Source organism: Eumetopias jubatus, unplaced genomic scaffold (assembly GCF_037043125.1).
Source record: "Eumetopias jubatus isolate StellerSeaLion01/CBP00866 unplaced genomic scaffold, mEumJub1_p1.0 scaffold_6, whole genome shotgun sequence".
NCBI classification, from domain to species: domain Eukaryota; kingdom Metazoa; phylum Chordata; class Mammalia; order Carnivora; family Otariidae; genus Eumetopias; species Eumetopias jubatus.
The window spans coordinates 145,392,245-145,408,067 of record NW_028274812.1 but is presented as its reverse complement, the minus strand read 5'-3'; the positions used below and the strand labels follow the sequence as shown (position 1 = coordinate 145,408,067).

Sequence of the window (15,823 nt, the reverse complement as noted above, 5' to 3'; positions counted from 1 at the left end):
GGGCTTCTCTTGTCTGGGCCATTTACAAGTCCTCATGGTCAAGAACACCTTGCCCCAGACGCCCATGACTGGGGGCAGCATTTGGGTACCCGGAGTACGGAGTGAGCGGCCGGAGGGGCCGGGGCTGAAAACCAAGAGGGCTCAGCTTCCAGTTTAACTGGGGCCTTTGGTCTGGTAACTTAACTTTCCCAGTTACCCGATCTTTGAAGTGCATTTAAGAATTCAACTTGGCGGGGCACCTGGGTGGCTCAGTCGGTTAAGCATCAACCTTCGGCTCAGGTCATGATTCCAGGGTCCTGGGATTGAGCCCCGCATTGGGCTCCCTGTTCAGCAGGGAGCCTGCTTCTCCCTCTCCCTCTGCCCCTCCCCCTGCTCAGGCTCTTTCTCTCTCTCAAATAAATAAATTCTTTAAAAAAAAAAAGAATTCAACTTTTGTCTCTGTCACTTACCCTTTCTAAGCCTCCAGCATCAGATATATAGCATGAAATAGCACGAACAATGCCAACCCTGCCGAGAAGTCATCAGAAATAACACCATATTTGGAAACATCACGTAAAGCCCTCAGTAGATCAACCTAGTGGCACACATTTTATGGGAATTCACGACCTCTTCCCGGTGGTACGTGCTCCTGACTGTGCACCAGGAAGTTGAGCAACGTCAATCTGGTCAAGAATGCCTCATATAATAGATGTAACAATCCTGCAAGTAATTAAGGCTTCAACAGCCATTTCCTTGCTTATTAACTGAGAAACCACCTACAGAGTTGGATTGGAATGGAGCGTGCATCTGGGGACAGGGAGGGGCTCATAGGACATGAAAGGCAGGGGACCCAGGCTGTTGATGGGAACCAGGAGAGATATACCATGTTCCTAGCTGAAACTGAAGGTGAGGACGCAGTCGCCAGAGGCATCTTCTCCCACACCACCATTTTTCAGGGAGCTTTGACACCTAAATAATCTCAGGGTCATTCAGCACACGGATGCTGCCAGGGGCAAGCAAAATAATGACAAGGACCATAGCAAGCGCCACGATAAGAGCTAACATGTTTCATGTCCCAGACACTTGCCCAGTGCTTCCTCTGCATCAACTCCCTTTGCCCTTTCCATAATAGGGTCCTATTAACCCCCCATTTTACAGATGAAATAAGTAAAATTGAGAGGCTTGACAACCTCCCAAGGTCATAGCTAAGACGTGGCAGTGGGGGGGACACACATCTCCCATCTATCTGACTCTCCGCCACTCTAAATCAACACACTAAATGAATACAATCATCCACTGTGCCAAGAAGTGGCTCCCATGTGTTTGGTCCTGGTTGTCTAGGTTTCTGATTGTCCATGTTTACCCTTTTCTATGTGACTTCCAGTAGGATTGAGCTCATTGGCCTGGTGCCTAGTAACCTGATGTTGACTGGACTTCTGGTCTCCCAAGGATGGGTGAACCACTTCCCACCTCCAATACATGCAGCCTCAGCCCCAGAGAGGGGCTAAAGTGGCTCAATTTTAGCCAGTGTTTTGAGAGTTGAGGTTTTCTCTTGCATTCACTTGGTCTGCGGAGGTTCACTGGGGTGCTTACTCTGCGCCTCTGTCTCTGGACCCTGGGGGGGAAGGGGGAAGCTGCCCTGTGGAGATGCCATCGCTCAGTTACTTACCATGGTGCCAGTATATTCTTCCAGCTTAGCCTCAGAAATGGCCTTTTCATGGTGGAGGAAGAGGTCTCGGAGGAAGTTCTGTGACACCAAGAGAAGAGCCACATCTTATATGGGAAGATCTTGGGAGGCCTTACTTCAAGGATTGTGGTTCATTTTTTTTTTTTTTTACAGAGAAAATAAAATGCTTTTAGCAAGCCATAAATCCAAGAATGGGGAAGGCTGCCCCTGCTTAAAGGGAGCTCACAGAACCCAGAGAATAGCTCCAGCCACGGAAAAAGTGTCAAAAATCCTCAATTATGTGTCTTTCCAAGAGAGAGCAATAACACCTGTACTTTCTAAACCATTTAAACACAAATACATTTTTTTTAAGTAACACATTCAAATCCATGTTTTTGGGCCCACAGAAATGAAATTCACCATCCACATACATCAAATTCCCAGCGACGGGGGCACCTGGGTGGCTCAGTTGGTTGAGCGACTGCCTTCGGCTCAGGTCACGATCCTGGAGTCCCGGGATTGCATCCCGCATCAGGCTTCCTACTCGGCAGGGAGTCTGCTTCTCCCTCTGACCCTCCCCCTTCTCATGTGCTCTCTCTCTCATTCTCTCTCTCTCTCTCTCTCTCAAATAAATCAATAAAGAAATCTAAAAAAAAACAAAAACAAATTCCCGGCGACGAACCAGCCCCTCCCCCCAGCGAGAGCCCCTAGCGACACGTACCCGCAGCTCAGCAGCTGATACAAAGCCACTGCTGTCTGCATCGTATTTGCGCCAAATCTGAAACACATGAAAGCCAGGCATCCATTTATAAATCCATCAGCCATGTAAACAAGCACACACCCAGGGAGGTCACGCAGGACCGACACCGGAGTCTGTCCCGGGTCCGTTTGCTGACGCTGAGAATGTAGCCTGCAGCTTCATCAGGAGGTTGTACACAAGGTGGACAGGAGGCAAATCCTGGGCCCCAGGCAAAGGTGGGGGTTGTCAAATTGAGGCACCTGCCTAAAACTAAAACCCTTAGTGAAAGGGTGAACCCCTCCAAAATAAACTGGGCTTTCGGAAGGCCCTAAGGAATCTTCCCTGTGTGGCCTTGGCTCTGGGTAAAGGGAATAAAACATCCTGGGGAATTCCCAGAGACAAGACAAGCATTTCGTTGGTTTTAGGGTTTAAGGGCAGCATTCATCCCGCTGAAGATACGATTACCAAACTGGAAGATAGAACAACCGAACACTTTTATAGAGACACTGAACTGCTTTCTCTAATAAGTGATGTGATTTGGACCACCTCGGATTATTCCACGTATAAGCCTCACGGGTTGGTGAGTTTTCGGACTCCGGTACAGAATCAAAAAGTAGGGGCGCCTGGGTGGCTCATTCAGTTAAACATCCGACTCTTGGTCTCAGCTCAAGTCTTGGTCTCGGGGTTGTGAGTTCAAGCCCTGCTTGGGGCTCCATGCTCAGTGTAGAGCCTACTATAAAAAAATCTTAAAAAGAAAAAGTAGCACTAAGGTTTTTTTTTTTAATTAATTAATTAATTTGACAGAGAGAGAGAGAGAGAGAGAGCACAAGCAGGGCAAGCGGCAGCCAGAGGGAGAGGGAGAATCAGGCTCAACGCTGAGCAGTGAGCCCGATGCGGGGCTCGATCCCAGGACCCTGGGATCATGACCTGAGCTGAAGGCAGACGCTTAACCGACTGAGCCACCCAGGCGCTCCTAAGGTTTTTTTTTTTTTTTAACTGACAGATTTTCTGTAAATGTAGAATGGGTTAGCTGAGTCACCCACTGCAGGGACCTTAATTCTAGGCCCCGGTGAACCAGCCCTGCCTGAGCACCCCGCAGGGATAGTGGGGCTATTGACGGGCAATATCTTCTCAGGAGACTGAGAAACCTCATGCCGTGCAGTCCCTGAACTCAGCCAGACTTACAAAATCAACTATTTAAATATAAATTATTGTCGAACTTTTACTGTGTGAATATACCAAAACTAAGAATGAGAATTTCAAATAATAAGGGAAACCATTTCCATGCTTTTTTTCAATGTTATTCTCCAACCATTTTCCATCTACCTTATCTTACAATTTTACTACAACTGAGCCAGCCCCTGGAGGCCCAAAGGCTTTTATGCAAACAACGTGCATGCTTAGCTTTAAAGGATGTAAGCAAAATAAGGAGATTTCCAGGCAAAGTTTTTACCAACAGAATTTAGTTCAGGATAATACTCGGGGAAGGAGGGACACAAAGAAGGAGAATCTAAGTCACAAAAAGCAATGGTGCAGAAAACACATCTTGACTGCATAAAATTTGTGGGGTTAAAGAAAACAAGACAGAACGCATATCCCGGACAATCACAACACGGGAGTTGGGCGCCATATGTCAGCATTAAAGTGTTTTAAGGTCCTATGGCTCAGGGGGAATGTAAAGGCATTAACCTAGAATTTTTAAAAATATATAGAGGATAGTAATAGGTTATAATAAATTTAACTTAAAAAAATCAAGAGTCTGAAGTGATATATATATAGTTTAACTGGGTAGAGAAAGGGAAAGCTCTTTGTTACAGAAACAACTGACCCACTAGAAGGGAGGGGGTAAATGGAATAAGTTAAAAGAAAAACAAAAAGATAGGAAAGCTCCATAAGTGCTCTTTCCTTTTTCCCATTCCTCAAAATTATTCTATACTATGCAAGGCCTAACATTTTAATACTGTTTTTTTGATTATAAGAGTAAATCATATTCACTGTACAAAATTAATGACCTATAAAAAGGAGAAAACTACGCTCTGCAGATATACACCTCTCCCAGGTGTATCTGTGTGTTTCCTTCCCATTACATTCTATTACACACATGACAAGATTAACTTGGAGGTCATATTGTCTATACACTTGGGCAATCTGTTTATTATTTTCATTTAAAATTTTCTGAGAGCATTTTTAAGCACCATTAAAATTATTTTGAAAATGTCACTTAAAATAATTTGTAAATAATTATGATTCTGTGCACAATTGGAAAATATAAAAGTACAAAGAATATGAAAATCATCTGAAATCTTACCACTTAAAAGCAATCAGTGTTTATCTTATGTGTATTTACCTATGATCTAATTTACGTAGGTGTTAGGGTGAACCATTTTTTAAATAATACTAAGATCATAATGCACGCATAATTTTGCTTCTTAACATTTTAACGCATTTCCTCCAAATACAAACATTTCTGATTATACCCTTAAGATAGATGCCTAGAGCAGTAGACTTATTAAGTCAGAAGGTAAAGATATTTTTAACTTCAGATAATGACATTTTAAAGGATCCTGATTACATTTTTGCAAAATTGTTGTTCATAAAATTGTTGCAGTGCGCATGCCTACCAACAGATCATGAGCGTCAATCTCAGTGCTTCCTTGCTGGCACCACGTGTTTTGTTGATCCTCTTAAAATCCTTACCACTTTGATTAGCAAAAATTAGTTGTTTTAAATTTGCATTTCTTGGCAACCAGCATACATTTATTGTCCATTCAGATCTCTCCTGTGAATAGTCTATGCACGTGCTTGCTCCATTTTATGACTTTCACTTGGTCCGAAGTAAATGCAGTCGTGCAAAAGCGTACTAAGTTATTATCTCCTAAATGGGGACTTGGTAACTGTTTCAGGAATGGGCCCCCAGCTGCAGTAGCTGCCTTGAGTCTGCTCTGACTTTCCTAGTCTTCTTTCTCCAACAGACAGTAACACCTAGAGGCTGAAAGAGGAGTTAAGAGGAACCACTGACTGCCTTCCCCTTTCTCTCGAGCACAGCGATTGCAAACAGAAGGCTGGATGGGCTCACTAGTGAGTTACGTTTTCATGGTATTATACCTTCAAAACTAGAATTAGTGGCCAACATATAAAAACAAGTAGTTTCACGTAGAGTCTAGATGTCCAGACAGCATTCTGAGAAGACAGCAATTCGCCGGAGCCCCCCCCCCCCCCCGCCCCCGCCCCGGCCAACGGGTTCTCTGCTTTGGATGGGGCACCTGCTCTCTGGGCTCCGGAGTTCCCAGCCGACCCCCGTCATATTCCTCCATGTCGGCCTGCCGGCCTGTTGTCTGGGCCTCCTCTAGCCCAGGCTGAAGGACTTTGTCAACTGGGGAGCAGCCTAGGGCAGCTCACAGAACACACTGGGGCTTGGGGCCTGAGTTCTGGCTCGTCACCAAGGGCTTCTTTGCTTGGTCTTATCCTCTGTGGGCTTGGGGACTGGGCAGGAGTGGGGGCCGCCACGGTCGGTGGCTGGGATCCTGGCTTCTTCTCAGGCCTCATGCTCTGTAGAGACACAACCCGACACTTACCTGCATAAACTCCACACTGCTGTCCAAGGGGGTTTCCTGACGAAAGAGCAGAAGGAAGTTTTCATCCTCAGACAAGAACATGTTGGCAAGCTAAAGAAACAGAGAGAAATAGCCGTCAGCCACACTGGCCAGTGCCCCCTGGGTAAAAGACATGGTGGGACATACTATAGGACAGGAGGGCTTGGATTCCTCAGGACTGAGAGCTCAGATGGCAGTTCTGGGCCCTCGACTGCCATTTTGGACTCACTGATGCTTTCAAACAGCATTGCACCGCTACGAGGTAAGGAACACGGCGGGTAACTCTGCCTCCCATGAGTTTACGATCCAAAATCATAATCCTAATTTTAATAATAAATTTGTCAGAGCTTAATATGTTCCAGGCACTATTTTAAGACTCTCCCATATTAAAATAATTTAACTCTATCATATAATAGAAAATTAAAAGAGTGAATAATTCTTATATGTGCCACGAACTATTCTAAATTCTTACAGATGCTTACTCGCTTCATCCTAACCACAACCTAGAGAGTACAGAGCACACGACCATTATTACTTATTCCTTAAGGAAACTGGAGCTTGCCTTAGTTATGTGGCCAGTAAGTGGTGGCACCCGGACTAGGGCCCTACTTTCCAGCTTCCTGCCATGCTGGGGAGATGCTGTATACACGGTCTCTTCACGCCACGGGCACAGAGAGGAGCGACTGCCGTCGGTGTCCTGAGTGTCGGCTGTTTCTCTCCTTCTGCGTTATCGGTGTCTCTGTGATGCTCCCATCGTTGGTCCAGGTATGATCCATTTCTCCCTCCTTCTATCTGAGCACCACTTCTACTGATTGATGTCACTTCTCCCATGAGTAACGGTGACATTTTCTTCCCCTGTAACTCTCGCTTCAGCACGTGGGTGTGTTTGGCTGGGCTCATCCCACCCTTCCGTACTGTGCTAGGGCTGGCTTGCGTTGTCCCCCGTAAAGAATGGCCATTCCTTCTATCTCCGCGGTGAGTGCCCCACCACAGTGAGTCCAGACAGAGGCTGTCGGTGGCGGGTCAGCGTCATGAGCCCACACACCTACTCACTTCTCTAGTTGGACGTGGGTCTGCTTGAGGACCTACCGTGTGAACGAGAGCATTCATATTTTGAATATCATATATCGAGTAGCTACGATGTGGCAGGCACTGGCGACGTGCTTTTATGATCTCACTAAATTCTCATACCGGCCCTACTGGTAAGTATCAATACCCCCTTTTATTCATGGGAGCAGGACAGTGCGGTGTCCGTGACAGGCTTCAGAGGGGATCCAAATTCCTTCTCCATTGCTCGCCTGTTAGTTGATCTGGCACAATTTAATTGATCTCTCTGTGCCTCAATTTCCTCACTTGTAAAACGGGGATTGTAATATTTATATCCTGGTGCTTATGTGAAAGCCAAAGGTAAAATGAGGCGCTACTTATAAGCAACATTGAGCAAAATTCCTGGTACAAATTCAACCCTCAATAAATGCTTATACCGTGTTGATGAAGACCATGAACCAGAGGCTCGGGAGAAGTGACTTGGCCAAGGTCTCATGTTCACCACGTGGACTTGGTGCTGCCTCGCCTCCCCTCTTTCCCGCCTCACCCCTGCCACAGGGGTCTGGGCCAAGGTCAGCTAGAATCGGCATCTGCTCTTCAGAACTACATGCTTTTTCACACGGGGTAGCACAAGCCAAGAAACCAAATTAAAATGTGACTCAGCGGTCCTCAGCCTTTAGAACCCAGTCTGTCTTCAGCTTTGATTGGAGCGGCACAGAGGGGCCCGGACAAATCAGATGCACAGATAACCCACCAGCCTGGCTTCGGGTCTCAGTTGGAACCTCTGCCTCATCTTAGTTGTGCTAGAATATCTAAAATGTTTCCAGGTGGGCTGATTTTTTTTGTCTCAATGACCTGTGATTGGAGTGAGACGGAGACAGCAGGAGGAGATGGAGGAGCCCAGCTACTCCTTAAGCTCAGAGACTCCAGAGGCTTTAAGGGTCCTGGGACTGATGCAACCCAATCCCGTCAGCTTGTCTACAGACAACACCTCCGTTATGTGCATTTGCGGAACTCCACGACTGATGGTTGGCCTGGGTGTCAAAGTTGTTGCCAGGTTTCCAAGTTCTGCAAGAAGCTCTGCCTGTCGTTAATAAGATAACACCATCGTTTCCAGGCATTTCCCATGCTTCATTTATTCTTTCTTAAGCCCACACGTATCTACTGGGCATCGCTAAATGTTCTGCTCTGCTCTGCGGCCTGGAGAACGCAGCAGTGAACATGCGGTCATGTGTCCTTCGGTATTTCTAGCTTGAGGCTTCCACTTGCTTTTCCTTGAATGGATACGCAGATTGCTTTACATCAATTATACTATAGTTGTTGGTGACATATATAATTTTTGCCTTGGGGTGAAAATTTTGGAAACGCTCATACATCTAGTGTTCTGAGGAGGCTGCTCTCTTCCTGGTGAACACGTCTACTTTTTATAAGGAGACATTATCTTGCCCTATTATCATAACTTTCTGAAGAGAAAGGTACTATGTGGGCTGAGCTGAAGTGAGATAGCTGCTGTCCGTTTTGTTCCGAATGATCTCCAGGGCTAGAGCTCCCCAACCTCCGCTGGGACCTGATGCGGGAGTTTCAACTGATTTCTTGTTAGTCAGTTTGTCCTTATACCCAGGTTGGATTTGAACAGCACACAGCAAAGAGACACATTGGATTGAGTAACTGCAAGGCCTCCAGCATATCAACGCCCCAGTTCTAAAATAACTATAAATGTTGCTTGACCTAAAGAAACTGATATGGGTTGCTAAGCAGTTGGAAAAGGAGAGGTGATTACTTCAAAAATGGGTAGGTCACTGGCCTGGCAGAGAGTTCTAGCTTCCCAATCAGATGTAAGATTTGCATTATCTTTCAGGGGAAATGACAGCCCAAAAAGCCTCGGTCAAGAAAGGGACAGTCGGGAAAAGGGCAATCCGGAAAGGTACCTCTTTCATCTGCACACGCCCATCTCTAGAGACATCCTGGGCAGCCATTAATTGCTGTTTCATTCTCCGCACATTTTCTTCCATGCCTGCCTCCTACAACAGGCCAGACAGAACCACATTAAAGCCACCGGCATTCCAAAAATATAGTCAGGATATCAAATATTCAGAGCATAGAGCCTGATCATTACGTTAGTCTACCCGGAAAGCAGGTTACTTAGCCATTTAAAGCGAGCCTCCCATGTTGAACAAGGGAAAACAGTGGTGGAGATTTCTTGAGCAAAGCACCACTGATCAGAATCCTGAGCAGGTGAAACCTGCTGGCTAGTGAACTCCTAAAACATGAATGAAGGAAGAGAAGCTGAGAGACTAGGTTTTAAGGGGCCTCGGACTGAGGTAACCCGATCCCGTCAGCTTGTCTACAGACAACACCTCCATTAAGCTCATTTGCAGGACTCCCAAGTTCTCTTCCCAAGAACTCAAGAGATTTTGTTCTGTTTCTAAGTGAAATGCCCAGCTCTTTTAGACTGCCAGTTTGCCATCGCTCATCCCTTAATCTTCTCCTTGGGTCCACTGAGGAAAAAAAATAATTAGAAGGGGGAAAAAAAAGCAATAAAGTAGTTGTTGAATTATCAAAGATGCCTCATCTCGCTTCCACCTACAACCTTTTCTACATACTAACTTGTTCTTCGTCAGTGGACTGAAGGGTTGGTACAAAGAAATATGACATATATAATCAACAGTGGAGAAGAAATTCTGATGGAAGAGTTGAGAGGCAGAAACACTCCCCAGCAGTGCCAGATCCCAAGACTCCAGACCCCAGCAGCCATGCTAAATTCAGTCTCCCTAATACTTTCCCTAATCCGATCCCGCACTATCCCTGCCAACCAGGCTTCCTCCTGAGACGCCCCACTACATAGAGAGAGATCAGCATCTCTAGTCTTGGCACCTCGGATTGTGTGTGTTTGGGTTTGGGTTTATGGGTTGCATACGTGCACCATATAGAAAAAAATGTGATGGGGATCACTCCACAGGGTGGGTCTTCTCTTTGCATTTCAGGCTGGCTTTCTAGATTAAGAGATCTCCAAGACAGCCGTCATTTTTGTATCTCTGAAATAGAGTATCTGTGGAATGAATACATGGTTCTTTATGGTGGGCTGGGCCTTCCCAAAGGACGTTAGCAGACATAGGCCACGTGGGTGGAAAATTAAGTTTCAAGATAAACAAACGTAAAGCCAAAGAAGCTGTGGCCAGAGTCTATGTGCTGCCTTTAGTTTGAAGTCACAGAACCTTGACTTTTGTCCGCTAACTCCAAAGCCCATGACTATCTATCCCTTGGACCTAAAGCAACAGAGCCTAGGGGCTGCCTCTGCTGTATTTCCTAGCTGCACCCCCCTGCCCCCTTTCTGTGAGACTCCAGGCCCCATCGTCTCTGAAGCATGGAAGGAGGCCCAGGATGCGCTAGAATCTGACAGGAAGAACGTGGACACAGCCCCAGAAAGTGATGCTCTGCTCTGCACTCGCTCTCTCCAGACCTAGTTCAGAGGCCGGTTCTGAGCATTTGAAAGGAAAAGGCGGGGGGCTGAGGGAAGGGGTGAGTAACAGGAACGGCAGCAAAAACACCCGATGCTTCCATTAAGTCTGTCCCTGCAGAGGCCCTGAGAAGCAGGGGATCACACAAGTTCCTCTCCGAGCCTGAGCAGCAGGCCCCTTGCTGTTGGCAGCCCTAAAATTCCTTCCTCCGAGGCCTCTGTGACCTGCTAATCAGGGAGGAAAGTAGAGCTATTCAGGCCTCTGAAGAACGGCTTGCCACTCCTACACCGCAGGGCCAATCCTGGAGGCCTCCCTGCAGCTGCTTCTCTACCTGCTGGGGCATTCCTGACTGGAGGCAGGGGTCACAAATGGGGACTGTCACTCAGCTTGACGCACATCCACTTGGGAAGTCCTGCCCTCTGATTAAGGACATGCTTAGGGCCTACTCCTTTCTTGGCAGGGGAAAAAAAAAAAAAACCCAGAATCAGGAATCAGGACTAGTTTCTTTAATCATGGTTGTCCAGGGAGCATGAAGGGCCCAGCACAGGCTCCTACAACCGCACTCCCCAGGGTAAGGTCTCAGCATTTTGAAACAGAATAATGGCAGATGATGACATTTTTGGACAATGGCTTATTCAACTGATCTTGCTTCAAAAGCTCTCTCGCAGGCACGCGCTGAGAAGAGGAAGGTGGGGTTCCTGCCTGAGCCCAGCGAGACCAGCCTGAGTCTTAGAACCCCGCCCTGCCCCCCCCAATGGGCAGTCATTGTTCCTGGAGGGACAGAGGGTGAGAGAGATACCCACTGACTTAGGGTGATTTAAAAATGCAAGATCCTAGGCAAACCCCAAATGTACTGAAATTCCTTGGGGATGGGACACACAGAGGCACAGGACACTGGTGAGTCCCTTGTCTCCTGTCCTGCGAGGACCATGCCTGCCCCTGTGTGAGAGGGCAAGTCCCCAGACTGGCTCTGAGGGGGGGTAAGAGACGGAGTGCCCAGCAGGAAGAGAGGCACCCCTCTACTCCGTCACTAATGACAACAATGTCTCCAATGTTAGCCAAAGCCCCAGAGGAAGTTGGCTCCCGGTGTCCTTGGCTCAGAGCAGACCCTTGCTTTTTAGTAGCCCCACCCCCACTTCATGACTGAGAATAAGATACTCCTTCAACACGGACAGCAACTTTTCTCCTTCTTTCCTATAAATCACGAAGGCAAGGAGCTTCTGGAAGCGTGTGAAGTTCTAAGTCGCTGGGAGGTTGGGTTGGGTTCCTGGACCATCCAGTTTATTCCAAGACTTTGAGTGGTTCTGACTTCATCTATCTGTTTTCCTCAAATACTCCTGTCCTACATGACAAAATGGCGTCTGACTCATGGGTTCTGGAACGCTCTGAGCCCTAGTATTTATGGCAGTTAGTAGGAGCAAGGCCGAGACAGAGAGAGACCGGGAGACAAAGACAGAGAGTGTTAAGGGAAAGAAGGAGAAGAGAAGAGAAACCGATGAAAGATAAGAAATGAGGGGCAAAGAAAAAAAGATGAGACAGGTGAGAAATAGAAAGGAAAAGAAAAGACAGGGAAAGGAGGGACAAGAGAGCTTTGAGAGACGGACTGCAGATAGAAGGAGAAACAGGGAGACAGGAGGGACAGTGACACATGGGAGACCTATCAGACAGAGAGATGAGAGACAGAGAGGTCAGAGACAAAGTCAAGAGACGATGGAAGATAGGGGCCAGGAATCAGAATGAGAAACAGAAATAGGCAGAAAAATGAGACAGACAGACATCAAAAGAATAAGAGAGGCAAAGAGAGAGAGAGATCTATGTACATAGAGACAGAGACACGCAGAGACGAGGTCTGTGGCTGTTGGAGGCAGAGGGCTCCTCTTCTGTTCTCAGCTGGCTGCCCCCAACCCCAGCCCAGAAACACCCCCACGAAGCACTCCTCGGTGGCACAGAGAGCTTTGTTCCCTTCACTGGGCTCCTACAGGAAAAGTGCAAGGCACTTTATTCTTCTGTGTAAACAGTTCTCTACCTGAGGATAAGTGATCTCCACAATTCACTGTAAATGCTACCGTCTCCAGAGCTACTCTTCTTACCATGTGTCCCCTGATGGAGTTTTGACTAGGGTCTCCCATCCCTAGGCTGGGGTGTCTTTGTATGAGCTTTTCCTCTGCTTTGGTACAGGGATCTTCAAAAGTTAATCTCCATCTCTCAAGGCCAGATTCACCATCAGGGAAGGACATGGACACAATAGATAGGTTTACGTTTATTATACCTGGGCTCTGGGTATATTGATTATTTTCTGGTTTGTCGTTCCCTAAGAAATCTATAACCTCTTCTAATAAAATAATAATGGAAAATATTTTAAAAGATCTATTTGTTTGTGGTCTGCTATCAAAGGAGTATCAAATGCACTAACCACTCAGAACCTCAGAGCTCTTAACATCTCTTCCACCTTTTTGATCAAAGTGAGCTGCCTTATCTCCATGTTTACATCCATTAGCAGAAACGTAACCAAGGAGACGTGCAAAACAGAGTTGTTTGAATCCATAGTTAGGGTCTCTCGAGGGGATGACAGATGTTACACTGAAAGTCAGTGGCCAGCACATCTAACGCTGCAGTTTTACCTTTTATAAAACCTGCTTCAATTCCTCCATGTTGCTAGGAGATGGAGAAAAATTACACACAGGCAAGGAAGAAAAGAGGTCAGATGAGATTAATAGGTGCAAATCAACATGAGACTTTGATGCTTCTTGTATTTTGCTAAAGGCACATAAATTAATGCTTCATGGCACAAGTACTTACCTCAGTACCCAGTGTCGTCAACACGTGATGAAAGAAAGCATCGAGCTCCTTCTCTTCTATGTAACCTTTTTCTAAATGCAACAAGAGATGCATAAGTGATAGTCACTTACATAGAATGACATGTGACATTTACTATTTATCTAAATTGTTTCAAATCTCACTATCTGTAGAATCCCCATGGATACTGTTCTCCACTATTCCAATAACTATGTGCCAGTGTCTAACCTCTCGGAGACATGGATTTGAATAGTAAACACACATTCAATAGTAAATGCTCTGTGCTGGGTTGATATGAATAATTGGAAAAGGAAAGCGATTAAATACATACATTTTAATCCACAGACAAACATGAATTTTAGAAGAAATCCAACGCAAGGACTTGGAAGCTTGGGAAAATTTAACAGGTGTAATTCTTGAATCTTACTTTGCAGAGTCAAAACACAGTTTAGCTATTTTCTTTATGGTTGTTGAATTATTACTAAAGATAAAGCACATGTTAAGTGGTTCCATTTTCTTTTCAAGTAGATTTTTTTGGGGTGGGGGAGTAGTGTCTTTTTGAAAATTGGTAAAATTCATCCTCCCTTTGAAGAGCACCTTTAGGGAGGGCTGACTTCAGACAGCTGCCTGCCAGCCACAAGCCTAAATATATGTAGTGATCTGTGTCATATATGGCATATCATCTTAGACACACACACACACACACACACACACACACACACACACACACACACACACACACAGATTGGGAGCGGGACCAAGTCCCTCCCCTGACCCTGAACTTACACAGACGTCTAGATGTGTAGCTCCAGTATACCTAACATCTGTTTGGTTTAGTACACTGCATTAACAACGCTGGAAGACAACTTTCCCTGCGACGGAAAGGGGAAACTCTAGGTCCTTTCAGAGGGGCTGGGCTGGAGCCACGTCTACACCTGAATGTGCCAGTGCCGTGTTCCACTTACCATCCGCGTCAAAGCGCTGCCAGACCTGCCAGAAGCCCGCGGCGTCCAAGCGCCCCTGAGTCCCTTCGCGGGCGCTGTCCATGGTGCTGATCAGAAAGCTAAGGCACCTGCTGGCGAGGAACACCCGGGAAATTTGATAGCGGCTCCTTCCTGGCTCCCTCGCCTGCTTCTTTGCTCTCTGGTTTGCTTTGAGCACCTGTCTGCGAGGGCGACTGGCGAGGCGGCGGGTGGCAGCGCCTTGGCGTCGCTACAGTCCCCAAGCCTCGACCGCGGAGCCCGCCCCCCTGCAGGCGCGCGGGTCCCCGCCCCGCTCCGCCCCCGCGCACCCCACGGGGGGCCCTCGTCTGCCTGCGCGTTGTGGGGGACTGGGGATAAAGGCGCCGTCCTGGGCCCTCCGTGGCTAACTGCCTTTGCCCTTTAAATTGTTTGCCAAACTCAGAGAAAATATTCCCCCTTACCTTTGACTGAACACCCAAACTTGTGCCCCTCTAGAGAGAGCTCCTGCAATTAAGGTGTTGGAAGAGGTGTCTGTTAAGGCCCTTTGGACCTGATGACTTAGAAATAGTGTGTGAGGAAAGTGGGAGCGAGGTGGAGAGGGGTGGTACTGGTAGTGGTAGGAGATTACCAGTAAGCAAGGAGACGCTCAACAGCAATTATTGGTCCCCGAGTATTTAGGGCATGCTTATTGTTAGGCTATAAAGCACCATAAGGACTTGCAACTAAATAGGAATTCTGCAAGGAACTGTCGTTTAACGCAGGGTACCAGCATGTTGAGGGAAGTCTAAACTATGCCATGTTCTACCAGGAGAAGAGAGTGCGGTGGTGGTGGGGAGACATGTTGGCCAACTGCGGAGCTCTTAGGTAGAAGACGTAGATGATTGTGTTTGGCTCATAAAAGCCTCACCAAGATCAAAAGACAAAAATCATTCGAAGGAACAAAAAACTCTAATGATCAGAACTGTTCAAAACTTGACTGGTTGCTTTGTGAAATAGGGAACTGATGAGTACTGATGGTTTCTGACCATGGGCTTAGAACTTTTAGTTGAGGAATCTATAGAAAGAGCTTGGGTATTAAGAGAGTTGGACAAGATACAGAGTTTTCTTTATGACACTGACTCTCACATTAGCATTCAAATTTATTTTTTAAAAGCACATCTAGGGGCGCCTGGGTGGTTCAGTCAGTTAAGCATCTGACTTTTGATTTTGGCTCAGGTTATGATCTCTGGGTTGTGAGATCGAGCCCCACCTCTGGCACCACGTTGGGTGGAGCCTTCTTGAGATTCCTGCCACCTCCCCCCCCCCCACATACACTCTCAATCTTAAAAAAAAAAAAAAAAAACATATACTAAACTACAGTAGTAAAAAGAACATGACACCCCTGGTCAGACAGTCCTGAGTTAGGTTTCCCAGCTCCATCACTTGCTAACTTTGTGACCTGGGCCATTAGTTTGCATCTGTCTGCGACTCTGTTTTCTCATCTATAAAATGAGGATTATAATATCTGATCTGGAGGGTTGCTGTGAGGGTCAGAGTCCCTCATAGGAGTGCACAAAATATTATAACTTTTGTGGTCTTATAGG

The 15,823-nt window shown here is 46.6% G+C and overlaps 1 protein-coding gene across 1 annotated transcript in view; it reads right to left on the bottom strand.

Moving 5' to 3' along the window:
- SCGN (secretagogin, EF-hand calcium binding protein) overlaps window positions 1–14,325 on the bottom strand; it is a 34,777-nt gene extending 20,452 nt beyond the window's left edge. The window contains exons 1-6 of the mRNA XM_028107348.2: window positions 14,244–14,325; window positions 13,282–13,352; window positions 8,953–9,045; window positions 5,960–6,049; window positions 2,367–2,423; window positions 1,649–1,726 (exon numbers count right to left, since the gene is read on the bottom strand). Coding sequence (XP_027963149.1) covers window positions 1,649–1,726; window positions 2,367–2,423; window positions 5,960–6,049; window positions 8,953–9,045; window positions 13,282–13,352; window positions 14,244–14,325 — 471 coding nt within the window. The remainder of the gene's footprint in view (window positions 1–1,648; window positions 1,727–2,366; window positions 2,424–5,959; window positions 6,050–8,952; window positions 9,046–13,281; window positions 13,353–14,243) is intronic.
- Between the last annotated feature and the right edge of the window lie 1,498 nt (window positions 14,326–15,823).